General features: G+C 37.4%; 1 protein-coding gene across 2 annotated transcripts in view; it reads right to left on the bottom strand.

Annotated features, from left to right (window-relative positions):
* pamr1b (peptidase domain containing associated with muscle regeneration 1b) overlaps nucleotides 1-21,504 on the bottom strand; it is a 161,650-nt gene that overhangs the window by 10,513 nt on the left and 129,633 nt on the right. Inside the window, exons 6-10 of one of the 2 annotated variants that reach the window (XM_059536952.1) lie at nucleotides 12,173-12,280; nucleotides 10,601-10,771; nucleotides 10,300-10,488; nucleotides 9,199-10,026; nucleotides 4,224-4,409 (exon numbers count right to left, since the gene is read on the bottom strand). In XM_059536952.1, coding sequence (XP_059392935.1) covers nucleotides 4,224-4,409; nucleotides 9,199-10,026; nucleotides 10,300-10,488; nucleotides 10,601-10,771; nucleotides 12,173-12,280 — 1,482 coding nt within the window. The remainder of the gene's footprint in view (nucleotides 1-4,223; nucleotides 4,410-9,198; nucleotides 10,027-10,299; nucleotides 10,489-10,600; nucleotides 10,772-12,172; nucleotides 12,281-21,504) is intronic. The other variant, XM_059536953.1, reaches the window with a different exon arrangement.

Raw genomic sequence — 21,504 nt, 5'->3', positions numbered from 1 at the left:
GTTGATTCTGATAATTTTCTAAATATTACTGTTATTGCGTCATGAAATCTAGTTTTAAAAGTATTTCAGGCAAGAATGTAGTTATTTAAATCTCAAATCTGTGGTTTATTTATAAAGACTATTAAAATATTTTTTTTGCTGATTTCGGAGACGATCAGCGCTCATGTACAGAGCAGTTGAACTCTATTGGTGTTAGACAACACGTTTCAGGACCTACTCATTGTCTAAATCATACTCTAGATTTAATACTGTCACATGGAATTGATGTTGATGGTGTTGAAATTATTCAGCCAAGTGATGATATCTCAGATCATTATTTAGTTCTGTGCAAACTTCATATAGCCAAAATTGTAAATCCTACTTCTTGTTACAAGTATGGAAGAACCATCACTTCTAACACAAAAGACTGCTTTTTAAGTTATCTTCCTGATGTATCCAAATTCCTTAGCATATCCAAAACCTCAGAACTTGATGATGTAACAGAAACTATGGACTCTCTCTTTTCTAGCACTTTAAATACAGTTGCTCCTTTACGCTTAAGGAAGGTTAAGGAAAACAGTTTGATACCATGGTATAATGAGCATACTCGCACCCTAAAGAGAGCAGCCCGAAAAATGGAGCGCAGCTGGAGGAAAACAAAACTAGAGGTATTTCGTATTGCTTGGCGGGAAAGTAACATATCCTACAGAAAAGCATTAAAAACTGCTAGATCCGATTACTTTTCTTCTCTTTTAGAAGAAAACAAACATAACCCCAGGTATTTATTCAATACAGTGGCTAAATTAACGAAAAATAAAGCCTCAACAAGTGTTGACATTTCCCAACATCACAGCAGTAATGACTTTATGAACTACTTTACTTCTAAAATCGATACTATTAGAGATAAAATTGCAACCATTCAGCTGTCAGATACAGTATCATATCACAAAGTGCACTATAGACCCCCTGAGGAACAGTTCCACTCATTCTCTACTATAGGAGAGGAAGAATTGTATAAACTTGTTAAATCATCTAAACCAACAACATGTATGTTAGACCCTATACCATCTAAGCTCCTAATAGAGGTGCTTCCAGAAGTCATAGATCCTCTTCTGACTATTATTAATTCCTCATTGTCATTAGGATATGTCCCCAAAACCTTCAAACTGGCTGTTATTAAGCCTCTCATCAAAAAACCACAGCTTGACCCCAAAGAACTAGTTAATTATAGACCAATCTCGAATCTCCCTTTTCTGTCCAAGATACTAGAAAAGGTGGTATCCTCACAATTATATTCCTTCTTAGAGAAAAATGGTATATGTGAGGATTTCCAGTCAGGATTTAGACCGTATCATAGTACTTAGACTGCTCTCCTTAGAGTTACAAATGATCTGATCTTATCATCTGATCGTGGGTGTATCTCTCTATTAGTTTTATTGGATCTTAGTGCTGCGTTTGACACAATTGACCACAAAATTCTTTTGCATAGACTTGAACACTTTGTTGGCATCAGTGGAAGTGCATTAGCATGGTTTAAATCGTACTTATATGACCGCCATCAGTTCGTAGCAGTGAATGAAGATGTATCCTATCGATCACAAGTGCAGTATGGAGTACCTCAAGGCTCAGTACTAGGGCCGCTACTCTTCACGCTCTATATGTTACCCTTGGGAGATATCATCAGGAAACATGGTGTTAGCTTTCACTGTTATGCTGATGATACTCAACTCTATATTTCTTTGCAGCCCGGTGAAACACACCAATTTGAAAAACTAATGGATTGCTTAGTCGATATAAAAAACTGGATGACAAGTAATTTCTTACTGCTAAATTCTGAAAAAACAGAGGTGTTAATTATAGGACCTAAAAACTCCGCTTGTAATAACCTAGAACACTGTCTAAGACTTGATGGTTGCTCTGTAAATTCTTCGTCATCAGTTAGGAACCTAGGTGTGCTATTTGATCGCAATCTTTCCTTAGAAAGCCATGTTTCTAACATTTGTAAAACTGCATTTTTCCATCTCAAAAATATATCTAAATTACGGCCTATGCTCTCAATGTCAAATGCAGAAATGTTAATCCATGCTTTTATGACCTCAAGGTTAGATTATTGTAATGCTTTATTGGGTGGTTGTTCTGCACGCTTAGTAAACAAACTACAGCTAGTCCAAAATGCAGCAGCAAGAGTTCTTACTAGAACCAGGAAGTATGACCATATTAGCCCAGTCTTGTCAACACTGCACTGGCTCCCTATCAAGCATCGTATAGATTTTAAAATATTGCTTATTACCTATAAAGCCCTGAATGGTTTAGCACCTCAGTATTTGAATGAGCTCCTTTTACATTATAATCCTCTACGTCCGCTACGTTCTCAAAACTCAGGCAATTTGATAATACCTAGAATATCAAAATCAACAGCAGGGCAGCAGATCCTTTTCCTATTTGGCGCCTAAACTCTGGAATAATCTACCTAACATTGTTCGGGAGGCAGACACACTCTTGCAGTTTAAATCTAGATTAAAGACCCATCTCTTTAACCTGGCATACACATAACATACTAATATGCTTTTATTATCCAAATCCGTTAAAGGATTTTTAGGCTGCATTAATTAGGTAAACCGGAACCGGAAACACTTCCCATAACACCCTATGTACCTACTACATCATTAGAAGAATGGCATCTACGCTAATATTTGTCTGTTTCTCTCTTGTTCCGAGGTCACCGTGGCCACCAGATCCAGTCTGTGTCCAGATCAGAGGGTCACTGCAGTCACCCGGATCCAGTATGTATCCAGACCAGATGCTGGATCAGCACCTAGAAAGGACCTCTACATCCCTGAAAGACAGCAGAGACCAGGACAACTAGAGCCCCAGATACATATCCCCTGTAAAGACCTTGTCTCAGAGGAGCACCAGGACAAGACCACAGGAAACAGATGATTCTTCTGCACAATCTGACTTTGCTGCAGTCTGGAATTGAACTACTGGTTTCGTCTGGTCAGAGGAGAACTGGCCCCCCAACTGAGCCTGGTTTCTCCCAAGGTTTTTTTCTCCATTCTGTCACCGATGGAGTTTCGGTTCCTTGCCGCTGTCGCCTCTGGCTTGCTTAGTTGGGGACACTTCATCTACAGCGATATCGTTGACTTGATTGCACATAAATGCACAGACACTATTTAATTGAACAAAGATGACATATCTGAATTCAATAATGAACTGCCTTTAACTATCATTTTTTCATTATTGACACTGTTTTCCTAATGAATGTTGTTCAGTTGCTTTGACGCAATGTATTTTGTTTAAAGCGCTATATAAATAAAGGTGACTTTGACTTTGACTTTATAAATCCAACCTTCTAACCATTAGGCCACCACTTTCTTGTGATGTCTACCTCCAGCAGGATAAGGTCATTCAACATGGAGGAACGACTGATATTGTCAGTGAGCAGTCACCCGGAGCTATATGACTCGAGTTCATATTTCTATAGAGACAGGAATAGGAGTAAAAAGGAAGAGCTTGGAAGAGTGTCGGTGAGGAGATTGGGCTACCTGTTAAGTAGTAAATACACATTTCACTTTTGAGTCACATACACGTTTATCGACCCGCGGCCCTCCCGACATTTTTTACAACTATTTTTCCCCTAATATACAGCTACTTTTCGCAAGAGCAAATACAATGCGGTAACTCTCTCAATGAATGCTCGATCAACATCAGCCATCTTGCAAACAGACAACCGTTTAGCACTTGCCCTCCCAAAAGAAGCAGATTTGCTTGCTTTTCACACGCATCTATTTTGCTGCAGACGCACGAATGCATTCAGAATGTTCAAGTGGCAAACTAGACACAGTAGACACGAATTTTATGCTCTATTCGCATTTGGTGTGAATGCAGCATAAGAATTTGCCAATGCACTGCCACCTTATGGCTGTTCCTGATAAAAGCCCTATTTTTTACATCAGCACCTGCCATGACGTTTCTTAATTGTCATTTCTGATACTGTAAATCAGGAAGAAAACTTGTTTAAAGTAATCACTGCTTGCCACTGCTATACACAACACTGTAAAAAGCACCCTTCTCTGTTACACCAAGGTCCTGACTGCTCTGTTGTCCTAAAAGAACTTGACATTTCTGTGCAAAGGGTAAAACTGCAGAGTAGAAATCATTTTATGGATGACTTTGCAACTGTTTCCTATCTCTTCAGTAAATTAAGTTCTATAAAGACTGCTGAAATCTGAGACTGCTTCAACCTCTCATACAGATGGGCTGTGTGCCAGACCAGGTGCCATTAGCCTGACACGTCCTCTGTGCGCTGCCACTCAGAGCATAAGGCGGGTTACAGAAGAACTCCACTGTTTCTGGAAGGAGATCAGGAACCAACTTATAGTAACCATTATACAATGGTGACAGTCGAAGACATGGTCTCCCTTCACCCTCTAAGAGAGAAAAAAGAGAGTATGACAGCAGAAAGTGAAGGACAGAAAAAACGTCAATGTAAACATCAAACATAATCAAAGTGCAGGATTAGATAAAATGTTTATTGTCATATAGGGCACCCAAGAGCACAGTGGCAGTCCTCAAAACAGCTGTAAATAAGTTGTGACCTGTGCAAATTAGCTACTTTGTGAGCCAGGGCTAATAACGAGCTGGGAGGGGCCTAAAGCCTCACACCTCCTGCCGCGAGGCCAAAGCCAAGCTGCGTTTCCACTACCAGACCAGCGCTACTCTAAAACCCACCCTTTATTGTCGGTAAAAACCCACAATCATAAGTTGATTCTGACACCCGGTGTTGTCTAAAAGTGAGTTTTGCTATTAAACTTTTTTGAAATGTCTTGAATGCTGATGTTAGTTGGTAACTTGATAAGAAAACATTGAAAATGAGCAGCAGTGCCAACTGTCTCCTGACTCAGATAAACTCCACTTTTGTTCATGACCACTTCTTAAGCCCCAGTTTACTTTAGACCAAGGCATTTGATGGGCCAAAAATCTGAGGAGGATTTTTGGGGGAGGCCGCGAGGGGGCACAATTAAGCCCCAGTGACAGTGGAAACATGACTGGTGCTGGCATGCACTAGCATGCTCACCGTTGGCTCGACAGTGGAAACATGGCTATTATTAGTCTCACGGTTCAGAGGTTACTGTTTGTCCAGTCAGAGTTGGGTGTGCTGATTTAATCAGTAACCACATCATTTTCAATGGACTGAAAAAAATGTTTGTAAAATGTCTTTCGGGTAACACTTTAGAATACTGTTATATTGTTAATGAATCAGTACACAAGAACAAATGATGAATGCACGATTAACATTCTAGTAACAGTAACAGTAATAAAATATGTTTACAATTTAGTAAGTAATAATGCTGAGTTTTAATAATGACTCAAGTGTTACTACATCCTTATTCTAAAGTAAAGATCACTGTAACCCACTAGTGATGACTGAATTGTTACCAAATCTAGAAAAATGAATTAGTTTCCAGAATCTTACAAAAACCTCAAAAGTTTACAACGACTTAAGTAATAACTAAGGAGTTATCATGATTTTCACTTTAGAATACTGATCCAAATAATTAGTAATACCTTCTGAAGAATTTGGTAATATTGAGTTATTACTAGTGGGGTACCATGACCTTCAATTTAGAATTAATTATACATTATGTATTATGCACATTAATTATGAACCTTTATTCAGTAGTTCTTAGTGGGGAGGTATGAAAAAAAAGTAGTTACTGTTTAGCTAACAGTGAACTACCACATTCTAAAGTGCATTGTATTGCATTGCATTACTCTTGTTCTTGTGAAGTTATTCATCAATGATGGAGCAGTATTCTAAAGTGTTACCATCTTTTGTTTTGAGAAATGTGAGATGTAGCTTTTTATTAGGGATGTGAGTTGGGAAGGATTTATCAGTTCCAATTTATCTTAACAATTACAGTTCCATAATGGTTTCTATTAATAACTATTGTAGTACCCTTTAAAGAATAAATATTTGCAAAAAAAGAAATGCAACTCCAGTGCAAAAGAATCAGATAATTTCAATTAATTTTAAAATCAGACAACACTGGTTGTGTTGTTTATTTTTGATTGACTAAAAAAACTGGCTCAGATTTGTTCTCTACTCTGACTGGGTTGTCTATTTAGTAAGGTACAAAGGGGCTAAAAGTGCACCAGGGTAAAAAGCCCATTTAACCTTATTCACCTTTATATATTCACTTGATGGCACCAAAATTCACCTCAACACTTTTCATAACAACTACGGATATGCACATGGTCCTGTGAAGTACGACATTTTGTTCCACTGTATGTCCACACATGTAGTGGAATAACTATAATGCTCGACTTGACTTTACTTGACTTGATAATAGATTAGCTGAAGTATTTATATATAGAATTTCTGCCTTTTGCCTCAGGCTGGTGAGACCCCCTTGCTACTTCCAACACACACACACACACACACACACACACACACACACACACACACACACACACACACATCATAACATACACATAAATCTATTTTATATTTTATCTACATTATTTTTATTTTATTTTATATTTCTATGCAATTTAATATTTATTCCAAAATAATAACTAAAGGCAGTAACGATTTGAACAATATTCTGGAAACAGTTTACAATAAGTTTTCATAGTTAACATTAGTTAACTATAGTTATAAACAATATATACTAAGAATAAACAATACCCTACTTCTACAGCGTTTATTCATCTTAATATTAATTTCAGCATTTACTACTGCATTATTACATTAGATTATGAACTATGAATTAACATTATCTAACAATGAACAACTGTATATGTTTTAACTAATGTAAAAAATGATTAATACATACTGTAATAAATGTTTATTGTTTGTTCATGTTAGTTAACTCATTTAATGACACCTTATTGTAAAATGTTACCAATATTGTTTTGAACTTATGTTCAGCTGTTCTTTTTAATAGTCAACTTAATTCGGGTCATCATAAAAGCTCTGTAAACACTGCCACAGACACAAAGATATAGCTTTCATTTCATCATGCTGAATGCTCACTAAAAACTGATGCAGTCATCGCATTTTCAGACCACTTCAAGTTTTATTTTGACGTGACACAAAGTGGTATCTAAGTGGGAAAGTTGTTTACTTTATAATTAGTCAATAACGCCATAATTTTCTTCATCCAGACCGAGAGCTTGCACGAAAACAAGAGTCGGGATTTATCACAGGAACCAATCACATCCAACCTAAACTTACTGATACTTTCTGCTCCACTCTTACATCTTGTTTAGACACTGTTTGCCCCTTGTCTTCCTGGCCAGCCCGTAACACCCCTTCTGCCCCTTGGTTATCTGATGTTCTAAGCTTAGAGCTGCTGAAAGCATGCTACTGACCTTAATGTGTATCAGTCACTCCTCTCTTCCTTCTCTGCTAATGTCTCCACTGTAAAATGACTTACTACCATAACAAAATTAACAATTCATTTAACTCTTGCATGCTTTTTTACATACACTCATTCACATCCTTCTCTTCACTCTCTGAGGCAGAAGTCTCCAAACTCATCCTTTCTAATCACCCTACAACTTGCCCGCTTGATCCTATTCCATCTCATCTCCTTCAAGCCATTTCTCCTGCAGTTGTACCTGCACTCACTCACATCATTAACACATCCCTCCACACTGGTGTTTTTCCATCATCATTTAGACAGGCTCGTATAACTCCACTACTTAAGAAACCCACCCTTAACCCATCTCTTTTAGAGAACTACAGACCAGTTTCCCTTCTTCCTTTCATTGTAAAAACACTAGAACGAGCTGTGTTCAACCAAGTCTCTACATTTCTCACACACAACAATCTCCTTGACAGCAACCAATCTGGCTTCAGAAGTGGACATTCAACTCAGACTGCCTTGCTCTCAGTTGTTGAAGCTCTAAGACTGGCAAGAGCAGAATCCAAATCCTCAGTACTTATCCTGCTTGATCTGTCCTCTGCTTTTGACACGCTTAACCACCAGATCCTCCTATCAACCCTACTGGCAAAAGGCATCTCAGGAACCACACTTCAATGGTTTGAGTCTTACCTATCAGATAGGTCCTTCAAAGTATCTTGGAGAGGTGAGGTGTCCAAGTCACAACATCTATCTACTGGGGTGCCTCAGGGCTCAGTTCTTGGACCACTTCTCTTCTCTGTCTACATGGCATCATTAGGTTCTGTCATTCAGAAACATGGCTTTTCATACCACTGCTATGCTGATGACACTCAACTCTACCTCTCATTCCATCCTGATGATCCGACGGTAGCTATTCACATCTCAGCTTGTCTAACAGACATTTCTTCCTGGATGATGGACCATCACCTTCAACTCAACCTTGCCAAGACAGAACTGCTTGTGATTCCAGCAAACCCATCGTTTCATCACAATTTCACCATCAAGTTAGGCACATCAACCATAAACAGCCAGAAGCCTTGGAGTTATGATTGATGATCAGCTGACTTTCTCAGACCACATTGCTAAAACTGTCCGGTTCTGCTGATTTGCTTTATTCAACTTCAAGAAGATCAGGACCTTTCTTTCGGAACATGCTGCGCAACTCATTGAAAAAAATATCTACCTACCTTTGTAAATTTTTTGGATTCTATTTTCTTTTCATTTATTATACAATTATATATATAAAAACAATTATATAAAAAAAGATCTCTAACACTAGCTTGCTCTATTATTTTTCTATTCTATGTTTTCTTTTTATTTATTATATTATTTAAAAGCCCTTGCTACGTGTACTACGTTTAAGCTAACCGAGACTTGCTATAGCACTTATATATCATTGCTCTTTTGTTGGCTTCCATTGTCCTCATTTGTAAGTCGCTTTGGATAAAAGCGTCTGCTAAATGACTAAACGTAAATATATGTATATACAGGTATGTATACACACACATGTATATACATACATATATACATATGCACATTTCTTTCTTAAAGTGTGCCTTTAGCCCCATTGTAACCTACTGTTCTGTATGTTCAGTATGAAGTATCATTAAACAAATATGGCAGGGAATCTGTTTTAGCACATAATTCCCACTCAAGTCAGCTGAATAATATACATATGGAAACCATTAACAGAACTGGACATAATTCTTGCAAAATCAATTTAACTGTATAAATCACTATAAAACATTTAGTTTCATAATTCTGTGGTGTTTATAAAGCATAGTAGAAACCATTGCACCAGATTCACCTTCCATGTCTGTGTTTTGTTGAAATTCTTTTTTTGTCTCTTGTTGGAAATCATGTTCTGATGTCTTTTCATTCACTGTATCCGCTTTGACCTTTTCCATAGGTTTAGCCATCAATGTCATTTTGTCAGTTGTCTTGCTCACTGTTGGGATGACTGTTGTGCTATTATTTCCAATAGTAGCTGTTGGGAGTTCTTCAAGCAGTGTCCCCAAATTTTCTATGTCATTCCTATTGACAAATTGTGTGTTATTTCCTTTGTATATGGTATCTATTTCATAAAGAATATTGTCTTTCTCATCCTCAGTCAGGCTAAATATTGTGTATTGAGGTCCATCAGTTATTTTTTGTCCTTTTTCCATTCCACCATCCATTTTGTCAGCCTTTGTTGTCTGATTATTGGTCATCCTATTGTCTAACAAGGCAATATCTATATATTCAGTCCTCAAATCTTTTGTTGGACTTCCAACTTTCTTTCCTATATCTAAATGTGTGTCTTTGTCAAAGGGTTTAAGAGTGTTCTTATCCTCTCCAGTTTCCTTCTTTCTGATTGTGTTAATGCTGCTATCAGCATCTTTGCTTTCAGCTTTAGGTTTTTCCTTTACAAAATTGCTAGTGAAATCTATGCCCATGTCTTCACCAAACTTTCCATCTTGTCCCACATTATCCTTTCCAGCGGTAGGTTTTTGTGGTTTTATATCTTTGACTGTTTTTGACTCATTTTCTTTTTCTTGTGAGGTTTTGTTCTTGGCATGGCCCACTTCGTCTTGTCCGGTAGGTTTGTGTTTGTCTTTGCTTTGTTCATTATCTGCTGCAGGAATTTTTTCCAGCTCTGTAAATAGGACAAATGTAAAGGTTTAATTAAAACACTTCTCTACCACTTAAAAACCTAAAGTACAAATGGAAAAACAAAATAACCACAGGCCTATCATACTGTATATGCAAACAGTAGACTGACAATAATGATTTTATGTAAAATACATTGAAGACTTGAGATGCTTGATGTTATAAGCAGTGACCATAGAGACAATCTAGCTATCCACAGAAGTGCCCAATGCTCAGGACCAAGAGCTACTAAGTCACTGTATTGTAGACAGTTCAGTACCTTTGACACAGGTTGGTGCTGCCCCACTCCAATTGTTATTGCCCAGACAGGTTCTCTGAGGGATTCCATTCAGTTTGTATAGCTTATAGCAGAAATACTGTATAGCAATAAGTACATCATTTGGTCCATAAACAAGGAAGTGATCACCATGCTCTGGCTTTGGTGGAATGACGCAGTTTTGGTCAGGCACTGATGAAAAGGAACAGTCAAGCTTCAACTATGATCAAATTAATTTATTCAAAAGTTGTTTTTATGCCTTGCTTGGAGATCCATATCTTATTATGAGTTTTTAGTTGCTTACCACACTGTGGACTTGGTGTACTCCATGACCCATCCAATAAACAGGTGGCCATCCTGAAACCCTTTAATGTGTATCCAGGGTCACACTGGAACACAGCATGTCCTCCAACCCTTACATCCAGATGCTCTGTATTCCCGTAGGCTGGAACCAAAGGACTTCTGCACTCAAGCACTGGTAGATCATATATACATAGACAGGGCTCGGCATTAATGCTTGTCCACTCTTCCACTTGTCTGGGACAAGTTGCTTGATTAAAATGTGAATAATAAAAAATAACCAGGAAAGCAGAGACTTTATACACCAAAAACATTAGCGTGTAATGATTCTGGTTTCATTAGGTGTAAAAACAGTGACTGAAAATTAACAAGGTTGTGCAAAATTGAGGCTTGCGCAGACAAACTGTGTGTGAGAAAGAAACTTGTAGAGAAATTCAAACAACCAAGAGCAACACAAAAGCAACACCAAATGGTCAAGAGTGATGTTTTCCCGATTTTCAACATGATTGCAATGTGACAATAATTTTATACAAGCAGTTCAATAAACAAGAAGTTGATATTAAGTGAATTACACAATTACACTCTATTTTTGCCAACAAACATAGCTCCAATTAAAACCCACAGCAGATCTGTTGTGCATCTCAACAGTGTTTTGTTACAAATCAAATGAGTCATGAAAGGCACCTGCTTCATTCTTGAATAAATTAACTGTTTAGATGAATTGAATGAATGACTCAACAACTCACTCATTAACACAGTTGTGTGCTGCCACCTACTGGTGGTTTGGTTTGATATTTAATTTAAGAATTTGACATGATAGATGACACATACTGTACAGTGTTGTACATTTAATAAACTTAGGGGGGAAATGGCCCTAAATAAAGTGTAATAGAAATCAATTTAATATAATAATATAAAAAAATATATAAAAATTTATATATATATATATATATATATATATATATATCTTTTATAAGTGCATGACTGATTTACTTATCACAAGCCCTGTCCATGGTCATTTGCAACACAGTGTGGCAGTATGATGTTAGATCAAAAATGGCATTGATAACTGAACTGTTTTCTTAGTGGTTGGTTCAGCTAATGTGACTCTTAGGTTAGAGGTTTACCAGTAAATGACTGCAGTGTTCTAGATTATCTCCCTGCAGTTAGCCAGAAATTGCTCCTCTCCGTTTTCCTCACACGTTGTGCCTTGGAGAGCCTTTTTTTTTTTTACAAAAAAAAAACAACTGAAAACTATCGGAAGAGAGCATAACAGTAAAAGCCATCCTCCTGTTTTGAACCTTTTCTGAATCCTGTTAGTTTACTGTCAAGTTTGTGTAGATGGAACATATATCAGGGGCAGAATAAAAAGTGCAGCCTTATAAAATATATGGCATGAATTTGTCTTGTAAGGTTAGTAGTATAAACAAGTGTTAACAGATTTTAAACAAAATAACATCAGCAGTAGCAGGAACAACAAGTTACCTGCAGTTTGAGTCTAGACTTAACCTCTAGTCATGTCTGTGTATGGATAGAATGAAATTGTTAATTTATCTCTTAAAAAGACTGTTCTCACCATGTTCACATCTCTTTCCAGTATATCCAGCAAGGCAGGCACAGTGGAAGGAGTGAGATGAGTCTACGATGCAGGTGCCATCATGCAGACATGGAGAGGATATGCATTCTACACAAATACATTTACACATCACACATTCAGTTCCAACAATCATACATTATGCATTAAAGTATATGCACATGTCTAAACAAACATAGTCATATATAAATATAGATGTTATGTTAAATTTACAAGACAACAAGAAAATAAAAGATTTGTTTTCTTGAGAGGTCAAATTGCATATAATACATGCATTGGGGCTTTCAAGAGGATATTGTCAAAGATTATCTTTTGGGATTTTTATCTTTTGTTTGATAATAAAACCTGAAAATAAATTCATATTTTAGACTCCAACTTGCAACCAGTTGCAAAAATATCTTGAATTACAGGAATTTTACACAATTGCCTTTTTTTCCCCTCATTTAAATTAAACTTTTAAAGACATGCAAAGATCACAGGTGGCCACAGATTATTATTGTACAAAATTTAAAGCATGTTAAAACATACTTATACTTGATCTGGACAAACTGTGTATCATTAAGAAGAATAAAGACTCCAGACACCCTAAGGAATCTGCATAGTTCACCGAAGTATGCTGCAGAGCCTCTGGAGGAGGCGGTGCTCGCTTCAGCTCCTTGCATGGTGGTGGCCCCCAGCAATGCACTCTCAGACTGTCGTGTTGTGGTCGAAGAGACCATTACTGAACCCTCCATGTTTCCTGATGTTACTGCTGCAGAACCTCCAGAGGTGTCAGTGGTTTCCACTTATCAGCTCTCTGCCTGTCCTGTCACGGCTACGAAGGTCACTTGCTTCCTGTCCTGAACCGGCCAAGAAGGCCATCTCTGAACTCTCTTCCTGTTCTGAACCAGCCATGGGGGCTGATTGTGAACTGGCTGTCACAGCTCAAAAACCTGCCTTTGGACCTTTAAGCGTGCCTGTCCTGAGCTCAGAAATTATAAATACACCCCATGTCTTTCGCATTACCCCGTCACTGCCATAGAGTCCATTTAGGAACTTTCTACTTGTTCTGTTTCTAAGGGTGCTTTCACACTTGGTTCACTTGCCTGGTCCGAACCCGAGTTCGGTTGCTCCCCCTCCCCCTGCCCCCGCTGGACTGTGCAACTATATTCGAGTCTGAACCGCGGTTCGCTTTGCGTCATCAAGCCAGCAGCTGTTTACCCCGTTGCTTGGTAACGACAGGGCAGGAGAAGGCGGCAAATGCAAAACTGTGCGTTCACACCGCCGGCGTCGAGAGCGTCAAAGTGGCCGGAAGTCACTCATTTTCAATGTAAGCCAGCGGCGAACAGCGGCGAACAGCGGCGGTGAGCGGCGCGGTACGACTTGGCCATTGAGAGCGTCGAGGAGAGTTGAAATCAAGGCAACTTTATGGTAATGAGCTAATGGATTGGGCAGCAACCAATCGGAACGTAGAAGTCCACCGCTTGAGAGGATTTCAAAGAACGCAGCTCCGACCACATTAGTTCCCAAGCAAAATATAGGACAGTTTGATTATTGCTGTTTCGGGTTTACAATCTATGATAAAAAATTAATTAAAAGTGATACGTGGACCAAGGTGTCTGAGATGAGTGAGTTCAGCCTGGTGAGTTGCTGAATAATAATGATATAATAAATAATAGTACTGTAGTCCCAGTTTACTTTTAAACAAATTTCCCTGAGTATACTTATATTAAGTAATGTTTATACTTGATTATATTTACTTAAGTAGCATTTTCAATGCAAGACTTTTACTTGCATCGGAGTATTTTTACAGTGCTTTACACATTATTAGGTAAAGGATCTTAATACTTTGTCCACAACAATATTTAATGAGGTTAACTTATAATGTTACCCTCCTTGTGGTTAGTCTGCACAAGCTTGTTTGCTTCGCCGTGAGGAGAGCGGCAAGAGTGATTTTTGACGCTTTCCACGCCAGCAGTGTGAACGCAGTAACATTACTCTGCACTTTTATGTATTACGTTTTTGAACTGTTCGTTTTGTTTATAAAGCTTCGGTACATAACGGCACTTGCGTCTGTCTTACGAATGTACTGAAAATTTTCTAAAGACCACCATGGCCATATACAGAATTCCTAAAATAATTTGCAGATTTCCTCTCAGACCTTTTGGTTACCGTTGATAGAGCGCTAATTATCAGAGATTTTAAAGGAAGTCTTCTTTACTTGCTTTATTATTAATATTATAATTATAATAAAAAAAATAATAAATTGCAGCTGCATTTAAATGCAGGTATGTATAATATTCGTAAAATATCCGTAAAATATCAGTGCAAGATTTGCTAGGCGTGCATGATGCCGAGTGCACAGCATTTATTCTTATTTGTCTACATATTTTATCTTAAAAAAATCTTTTAATGATCTTTTAATCATTTTATTTTGGATAGCTGCATGTAAAACAAGCAAAAAAAAAACTATTTACTTTGTAATGTATATGCAAAATGTGAATTATTATTCATTCAAGTGTTTGTGCGAAAATTATTAATGCGCATGCATGACAGGGAGGCGCCCTCTCGATCACGTGAATTTTTTTCCTAATAATAAAAATAACAGAAAATTTGGGAGTCTCACATACATGAGCAATATATCTACAGAAAGCTTGAAATGTATTATTAATAAACATTTGTTTATTAATAAATAATTAAAATGTCTCCTTTTTCACAATTATTAGACTACTTATGCCTGTGCTTTGTGAGAAACTAAATGCATTTGCTTGAACACAGAATATATTTAGGCTCATTATGGATTATAGATGTAAATTTAATATAAACCTGCGATTAGTTGAATAAAGCAACAAATAATGACAAATGAACGACTACTAGCAGACTTATTAAATACCCTCTAGACATCTCTGTTAAAGTTTTTAAAGCATTTTATACACGTTTGCATAAATACTTCTTTCAGAACAGTCTGTAATGGAGAGATGCCTAAAATGTAAATTTTTTTCTCAGAAACACAAAAATGAAAATTGAAATAAAATTGATATTTTATGTTTTGAGAATGGCCAGTCCTTCTCTGCAGATATTGTTCTTCTGGTTTGTGCATTTTAAATCACATAAAGTCAACAAAATATAATGTCTCCCAAAACTCCCAAAATGTCATGTCTGTAACGCATGTGTATTTTCCCAAATCTAAAATAGCCTATTAAACATGTTCATAGATGGATACTTTGGACGCAACAAAATAAATTTAATGCAACAGTTTGCAGTTTTTTTCTTTTTTCTTTTTTGAGTTAAGGCAACTTCCTCTGAAATTAAATTATAATAACTAATGAACTATATTGCGCTATACAGTAGTCAACATTTGAAGTGGATCAAACCGTTTCTTTAAAGTTAGGGTACACTAGCGGGAATACTTCAAACATGTCAACATGCTTAATGTAATTGAGTCCTGTTACAATATTCCTTCACGAGCCCATTTCAGCCAGACCATAATTCCTGCTTTGAACCAAAAAACAAAGCCCAAATAGAGAACCAACTGAGTAAAAACTCTCCATATAAAGAGTTATAGAGTTCCATATAAAAAGAGTTCCATCTTTGTATTTGTTCATAACTACTACAACAATATAAAATTTTCATTTTTTTTTATATAGAGCTGTTTTTGTTTTATACAGTATGCTGCTAAGAAAACACCATAAAAGATGGGTAAAGAATAGCTCCATCATTGTTCGATGAAAAAAAAAATATCATACTTTGTTATGACTGTTTAATAACAATAGCATGCATAAGATCCTTTGTGTAAAGGTCTTTCTTTAAATTTTTGTAGTAGACTGTAGCATAAGACTATCCTATTTTTAATGCCATTTAAGGATGTTATAATGTTATATTATAATGTTATTGTTGTTTTACTTCATCCTTTCATCTCCGTTTACAAACCAACATTTTACAATTACATTCAGTTCGCAATCAGTCCCTTTGAGCCACCTGGCGGTAGTTTCACAAATGATTTTAACAAGCGACTGACTTGCAGTTAACGCAGCGGCCCTGCGGCGTCGGTATTACCCATTCTGGTTGTCTACCTACTGTAAATATCGTACCTCAAAGTGATGATGTTACTGACCATTTCCTTGTATCGTGCATGCTGCATATCACTGATATTAAATATATGGCTTATATGAGTTACCGTCTGGGCAGAACTATTGTTCCAGCCACCAAAGATAGATTCACAAATAACCTGCCTGATTTATCTCAACTGCTATGTGTACCCAAAAATACACATGAACTAGATGAAATGACTGTCAAGCGTTGGGGGTTTGATTCCCTGGAAACACATGATAGGTCAAAATTGATAGCCTGAATGCACTGTAAGTCACTTTGGATAAAAGCATCTGCTAAGTGCATAAATTAAAACATTTAATTTTAAATTTAATTTAACTTAATACTTCAGTTTCATCCATCGCACCCAAAGATAAACTGCAGTGCTTACAACTATAGAACAGGAAGAGCTAAATAAACTTGTCACTGCATCTAAAACAACAACAGGTTTATTAGATCCTGTACCCACTAAATTACTGAAAGAGCTGTTACCTGTAGTCAAAGAACCGCTTCTCAATATTATTAACTCGTTGTTATCTTTAGGTCACATCCCAAAACCATTCAAGCCTGTTATTAAGAAACCACAACTAGATCCTAGTGAACTTCAAATCTTCCATTATGTCTAAAATTTTAGAAAAAAGTTGTGTCTGCTCAATTGTGCTCCTTGCAAAAAAAAAGATCTGTATAAAGATTTTCATTAATTAAAATTACAAATTACTTGCTTCTTGCGTCAGATAAAGGCTGCATCTCATTGCTAGTTTTACTTGATCTTAGTGCTGCGTTCTACACCATAGATCGATTACAAAAATATACAGGTATTCAAGGGCAGGCTCTAAGATGGTTTAGATCCTACCTGTCCGATCGCTACCATTTTGTTTGTTTAAATAGGGAGTCATCTCATTTATCATCAGTAAAATATGGAGTGCCACAAGGATCCGTCCTAGGTCCCCTTCTATTTTCAATGTACATGTTGCCTCTTGGTAATATTATTAGAAAATACGGAATTAGCTTCCACTGTTATGCTGATGATACTCAGCTATATATCTCAACGAGACCAGATGAAACTTCCAAATTATCTAAGCTAACAGAGTGTGTTAAAAAATGTATTTTGGATGTAAAAAAATAAAAAAATGAAAAAAATGTAAAGTGGATTACCAATCATTTTCTCCTATTAAATTCAGAAAAGACAGAGATATTACTTATTGGACCAAAAAACAGTTCTAATAGACTATAGTTAGACGGATGTACTTTTACTTCCTCTACAGTCAAAGATCTGGGTGTTATATTAGATAGCAACTTGTCTTTTGAAAACCATATTTTCAAAAACAGTTTTAGAAACATTGCCAAGTTACGAAACATGTTACCTGTTTCTGATGCAGAAAAGCTAGTTCATGCATTCATGACCTCTAGACTGGACTATTGTAATGCACTTCTAGGTGTTTTTCCTGCATCTTCAGTAAACAAGCTACAGGTAGTCCAAAATGCAGTGGCTAAAGTTCTTACCAGGTCAAGAAAATATAATCATATTACCCCAATTTTACAGTCCCTGCAATGGCTACCTATTAAGTTCCCTATCAGTTACAAATTATTATTACTTATCTTAAAGGCACTAAATGGTTTAGCTCCTATATACCCAACTAGCCTTATACCACGCTACAATCCATCACGCTCCCTGGTCACAAAACGCTGGACTTTTGGTAGTTCCTAGGATAGCAAAGTCCACTATAGGAGGTAGAGCTTTTTCGCATTTGGCTCCCAAACTCTGGAATAGCCTTCCTGATAATGTTCGGGTTCAGACACACTTTCTCTGTTTAAATGTAGATTAAAAACACATCTCTTTCGCCAAACATTCAAATAATGCATCTCATAATTTGTGACTGCAGTTATATCTGATCAAATGTGCAGTATTATTCTTTAGCTTGGGTTAACCCTTTAAAACCGAACGTGTCGGCGCCGACACAATTTACCATGTGGTATTAATGTTTTCATAACTCAGCAACCCAAAAAAATCAAATTGCGTCTGATAGAAGACAGCTTGCGCTTTAAGACAATATACAGCTTAATACGGTAACTGCATGCTTTCCAGCAGCAAATCACAGCGGCTTTCGGGCAGAGGGGGAAGGGCGGATTTGAAGCGGCAGATACGGAGCGCAGCAGGTTTGAACGTTTGAGAGTGTGAAATATAAAAAAAAAACGAACAAAAACATGGCGAAAAAAGGTTTTACACAAGAGGAGGCGATTGATTTGATCTCTGATTACACCTGGGAAGAGGCTGAACATGATTCATCGGACCCGGAGTCTGTATTCAGACGTTGAGGAGGTGTATGCTGCTGGTTTTGATCCAGTCGTGGATTGGTAAGTGAAGCTTATTTGTTTCTTTCTGATGAATCAATGAGAAATGAATAAAATAGTCAGACTCCGTGTTTCTGTTCGAAAAAACACTGTTTCACACACTTATATCTGCGTTGCACACATGTGTGCGCGTATGTGCATGCATGCGTCCATATTTGCTCATGTTACGTTAGCGTTATGTGTATGGGTGCGTGTGCATGCATACATCATTTTCTGTTTGTATGTAAGTGCATGGACATATCTATCTCTGTCTCTATCTCTCACTCTCTTTCTCTGTGTGTGTTTGTGTGTGTGTAAGTAAAGGTGCATGTGTGTGTGTATGCGAATGTGTGCGTGTATGTGTATATGTATGTTTGTGTGAGTGCATGCGTGTGTGCATACGTTTATGTGTGTGTTTGTGTGTGCTACTGCTAATGTGTGCATGTGTATATCTGTGTGTTTGTGTGTATGTGTATATCTGTTTGTGTGTATCTGTGTGCATGTGTATCTATTTGTGTATGTGTGCACGTGTGTATCTTATACAGTCTATGATGTGTATGCAAATGTGTGTGTGTGTATGTGCATGCGTGACTTTGTGCATGCATGCGTTTATGTCTATATCTGTATATTTGTGTGTGTGTAGGTGCATGTGTGTTTGATTGTGTGTATGCAAATGTAAGTAACTGCAGGCTTTATTTTTATTATTTTATTGTATTATTATTATAGTTATTTATTTATTGTATATTTATATATTATTTTTTACCAATTTTCTCTTACTAATAAATTGCTTCATAATGAAAAGTATTTTTATGTACATATATAGTGAGTTTGTAACAAATGCTGCTTTTTTTTGTTTTAGTTTTTTTCTCAGTGTGGCTTCTCCAGTTATCTACGAAGAAGCAAATGGGCCATCTACATCGAACACAACACCATCTCAGAGGGGCCGGGGCCGTGGTCGCAGCTGTAGCTGTACAATAAGTACATGGGGGGGGGCTTGACACCTCCAACAAGATGCTCAGAACAAAGTCGGTGCCCCATAAAACAAGTTGTATGTGAACATTTTCCAGCACTTCCTGGACATTGCAGTGACCAACAGCTTCATTTTACACAAAGAGCTGTGTGCCATCCACCATGATAAGCTCATGACACGGCAAAGCTGCTAGCTGCTCTACTCACAGGTGTTCCCCTGGATGGCCGGCTGAGAGAGAGATGCGATCATCTGCCTGTTCCTGTGAGTGATACTCAAGACCTTTCACAGAGTTGCATACGATGCAAAAGGAGTACCCCATGGAAGTGCAAGGAATGTGATGTGGGACTATGCTTGCAGTTAGACAGGAACTGCTTCAGAGAGCACCACATTTAAATGACTGGATTGAAGGATCCAAAAACGCCTGGAGAACTGGAGTACAACAAATGGCTCCTGAGTGAAAACTGTGCAATCCAGTGCCTCAAAAAGACTTGTACATATGTATTATAGTTCCTTTTTCAAGATTGAGGCATTAGATTCTTTCGAGTTTTCAGATATTTTCTAAATAAAAACCAGTACAATTTCTTCCCGTTTTTAATTTTTTTGTCTATTTAAATTCTATTTACTAATCATTACACAAAATAATGTACAATAACTGTAATTTCCCGAAAGCCTATAATTTTCTGAAAAAAATGACACCTTACACTTGAAGATACCACATTATGTTATAATTTTATACTCAAAGAACCAAAATGTGTGAAAACGGCCAATTTTAGCTTTAGGTTCTAAAGGGTTAAACTAATTAATTTGACTTTTTAGGAACAGCAGCTACGCTACTTATGTCTTTTTTTTCTCTGTTTTGCCATGGGATTCATATCCAATGGTAACTAGGATTTATACAAGCACCAGTCTGGATCCAAAACACCTGAAAAGAGATGATTTGAACACCTCAGAGGACCTCAAATGATGCTAACCCTGAAACAACATACAGAACTAACAAATATTGCTACAAGTGTGATTGCATCATATAATAATTGCTGTTAATAGTGTTCATTGTCTGTTTGACTACGTCTTGTATTTATTCTGAAAATTCCTGTCATATGCACATGAACTGATAGTCACCACTTATAAGCTACTTCCTTAATTTTCTGTAAAGTTGCTTTGCAATGATTTGTATAGTAAAAAGTGCTATACAAATAAACTTGAATTGAAAACTTGAATTGAATTGTAGCTCCTGCGCCCTCACCACCCTCAAAGGTGGGGCCACTTTGGTGTACGATGGCATTCCCTCTTTGGTGCAGTCTGTGGCCATGCAACTGTGTCCAACAGCCGCTACCACTCTGCAGGGTGACCCATGTCTCCCCTCACAGGCCTGTAAGTATTTGTCAGAATTAACTGGCAGTGCTTGTGGAGAGGCAGCTTCTGCCCTTCACGCTATGGCGTTATTGCAGGTCCATCAGGCCAAAGTCCTGAGAGATCTGCACGTGAGTGGCCATGACCTGGCAGTTCTACATGAACTGCATGCTGTGACGGACCTTGTTCGAAATAGTCTGTTCTGTGAACAAATAGTAATTTTGTGGTCACACAGGCGGTCAGGGGGACAAATAGTCTGTTAGTGGTCACAGTCCTTAGATTGCCAGTGGACATACAGATCTGGCCACCGAGAATGCATCTATTATCAAGCAGCAGCCTGCAATTCTGCACGGATCTCCCAGCAGTCCCTTTTTCAGTTTTTTAAAAACACACAATATCCTATAATCAATAATTGATCATATAATATATAATCATATATAATCATAATATAATATCAATAATTGCTTCACAAAATATCCACCAGGTGGTGCAAGGAACAACATTCTGTGGTTAACCCTCTGGAGTCAATCCCAGCATATACGCGTAATGATGCATCTTCTCCTGATAACCCCAAAAAGAACTTAAATTACACTTT

The sequence above is a fragment of the Carassius carassius genome, chromosome 43, assembly GCF_963082965.1.
Source record: "Carassius carassius chromosome 43, fCarCar2.1, whole genome shotgun sequence".
Classification (NCBI taxonomy): domain Eukaryota; kingdom Metazoa; phylum Chordata; class Actinopteri; order Cypriniformes; family Cyprinidae; genus Carassius; species Carassius carassius.
The sequence above is the reverse complement of the archived record's forward strand: the minus strand, read 5'-3'. Positions and strand labels throughout refer to the sequence as shown.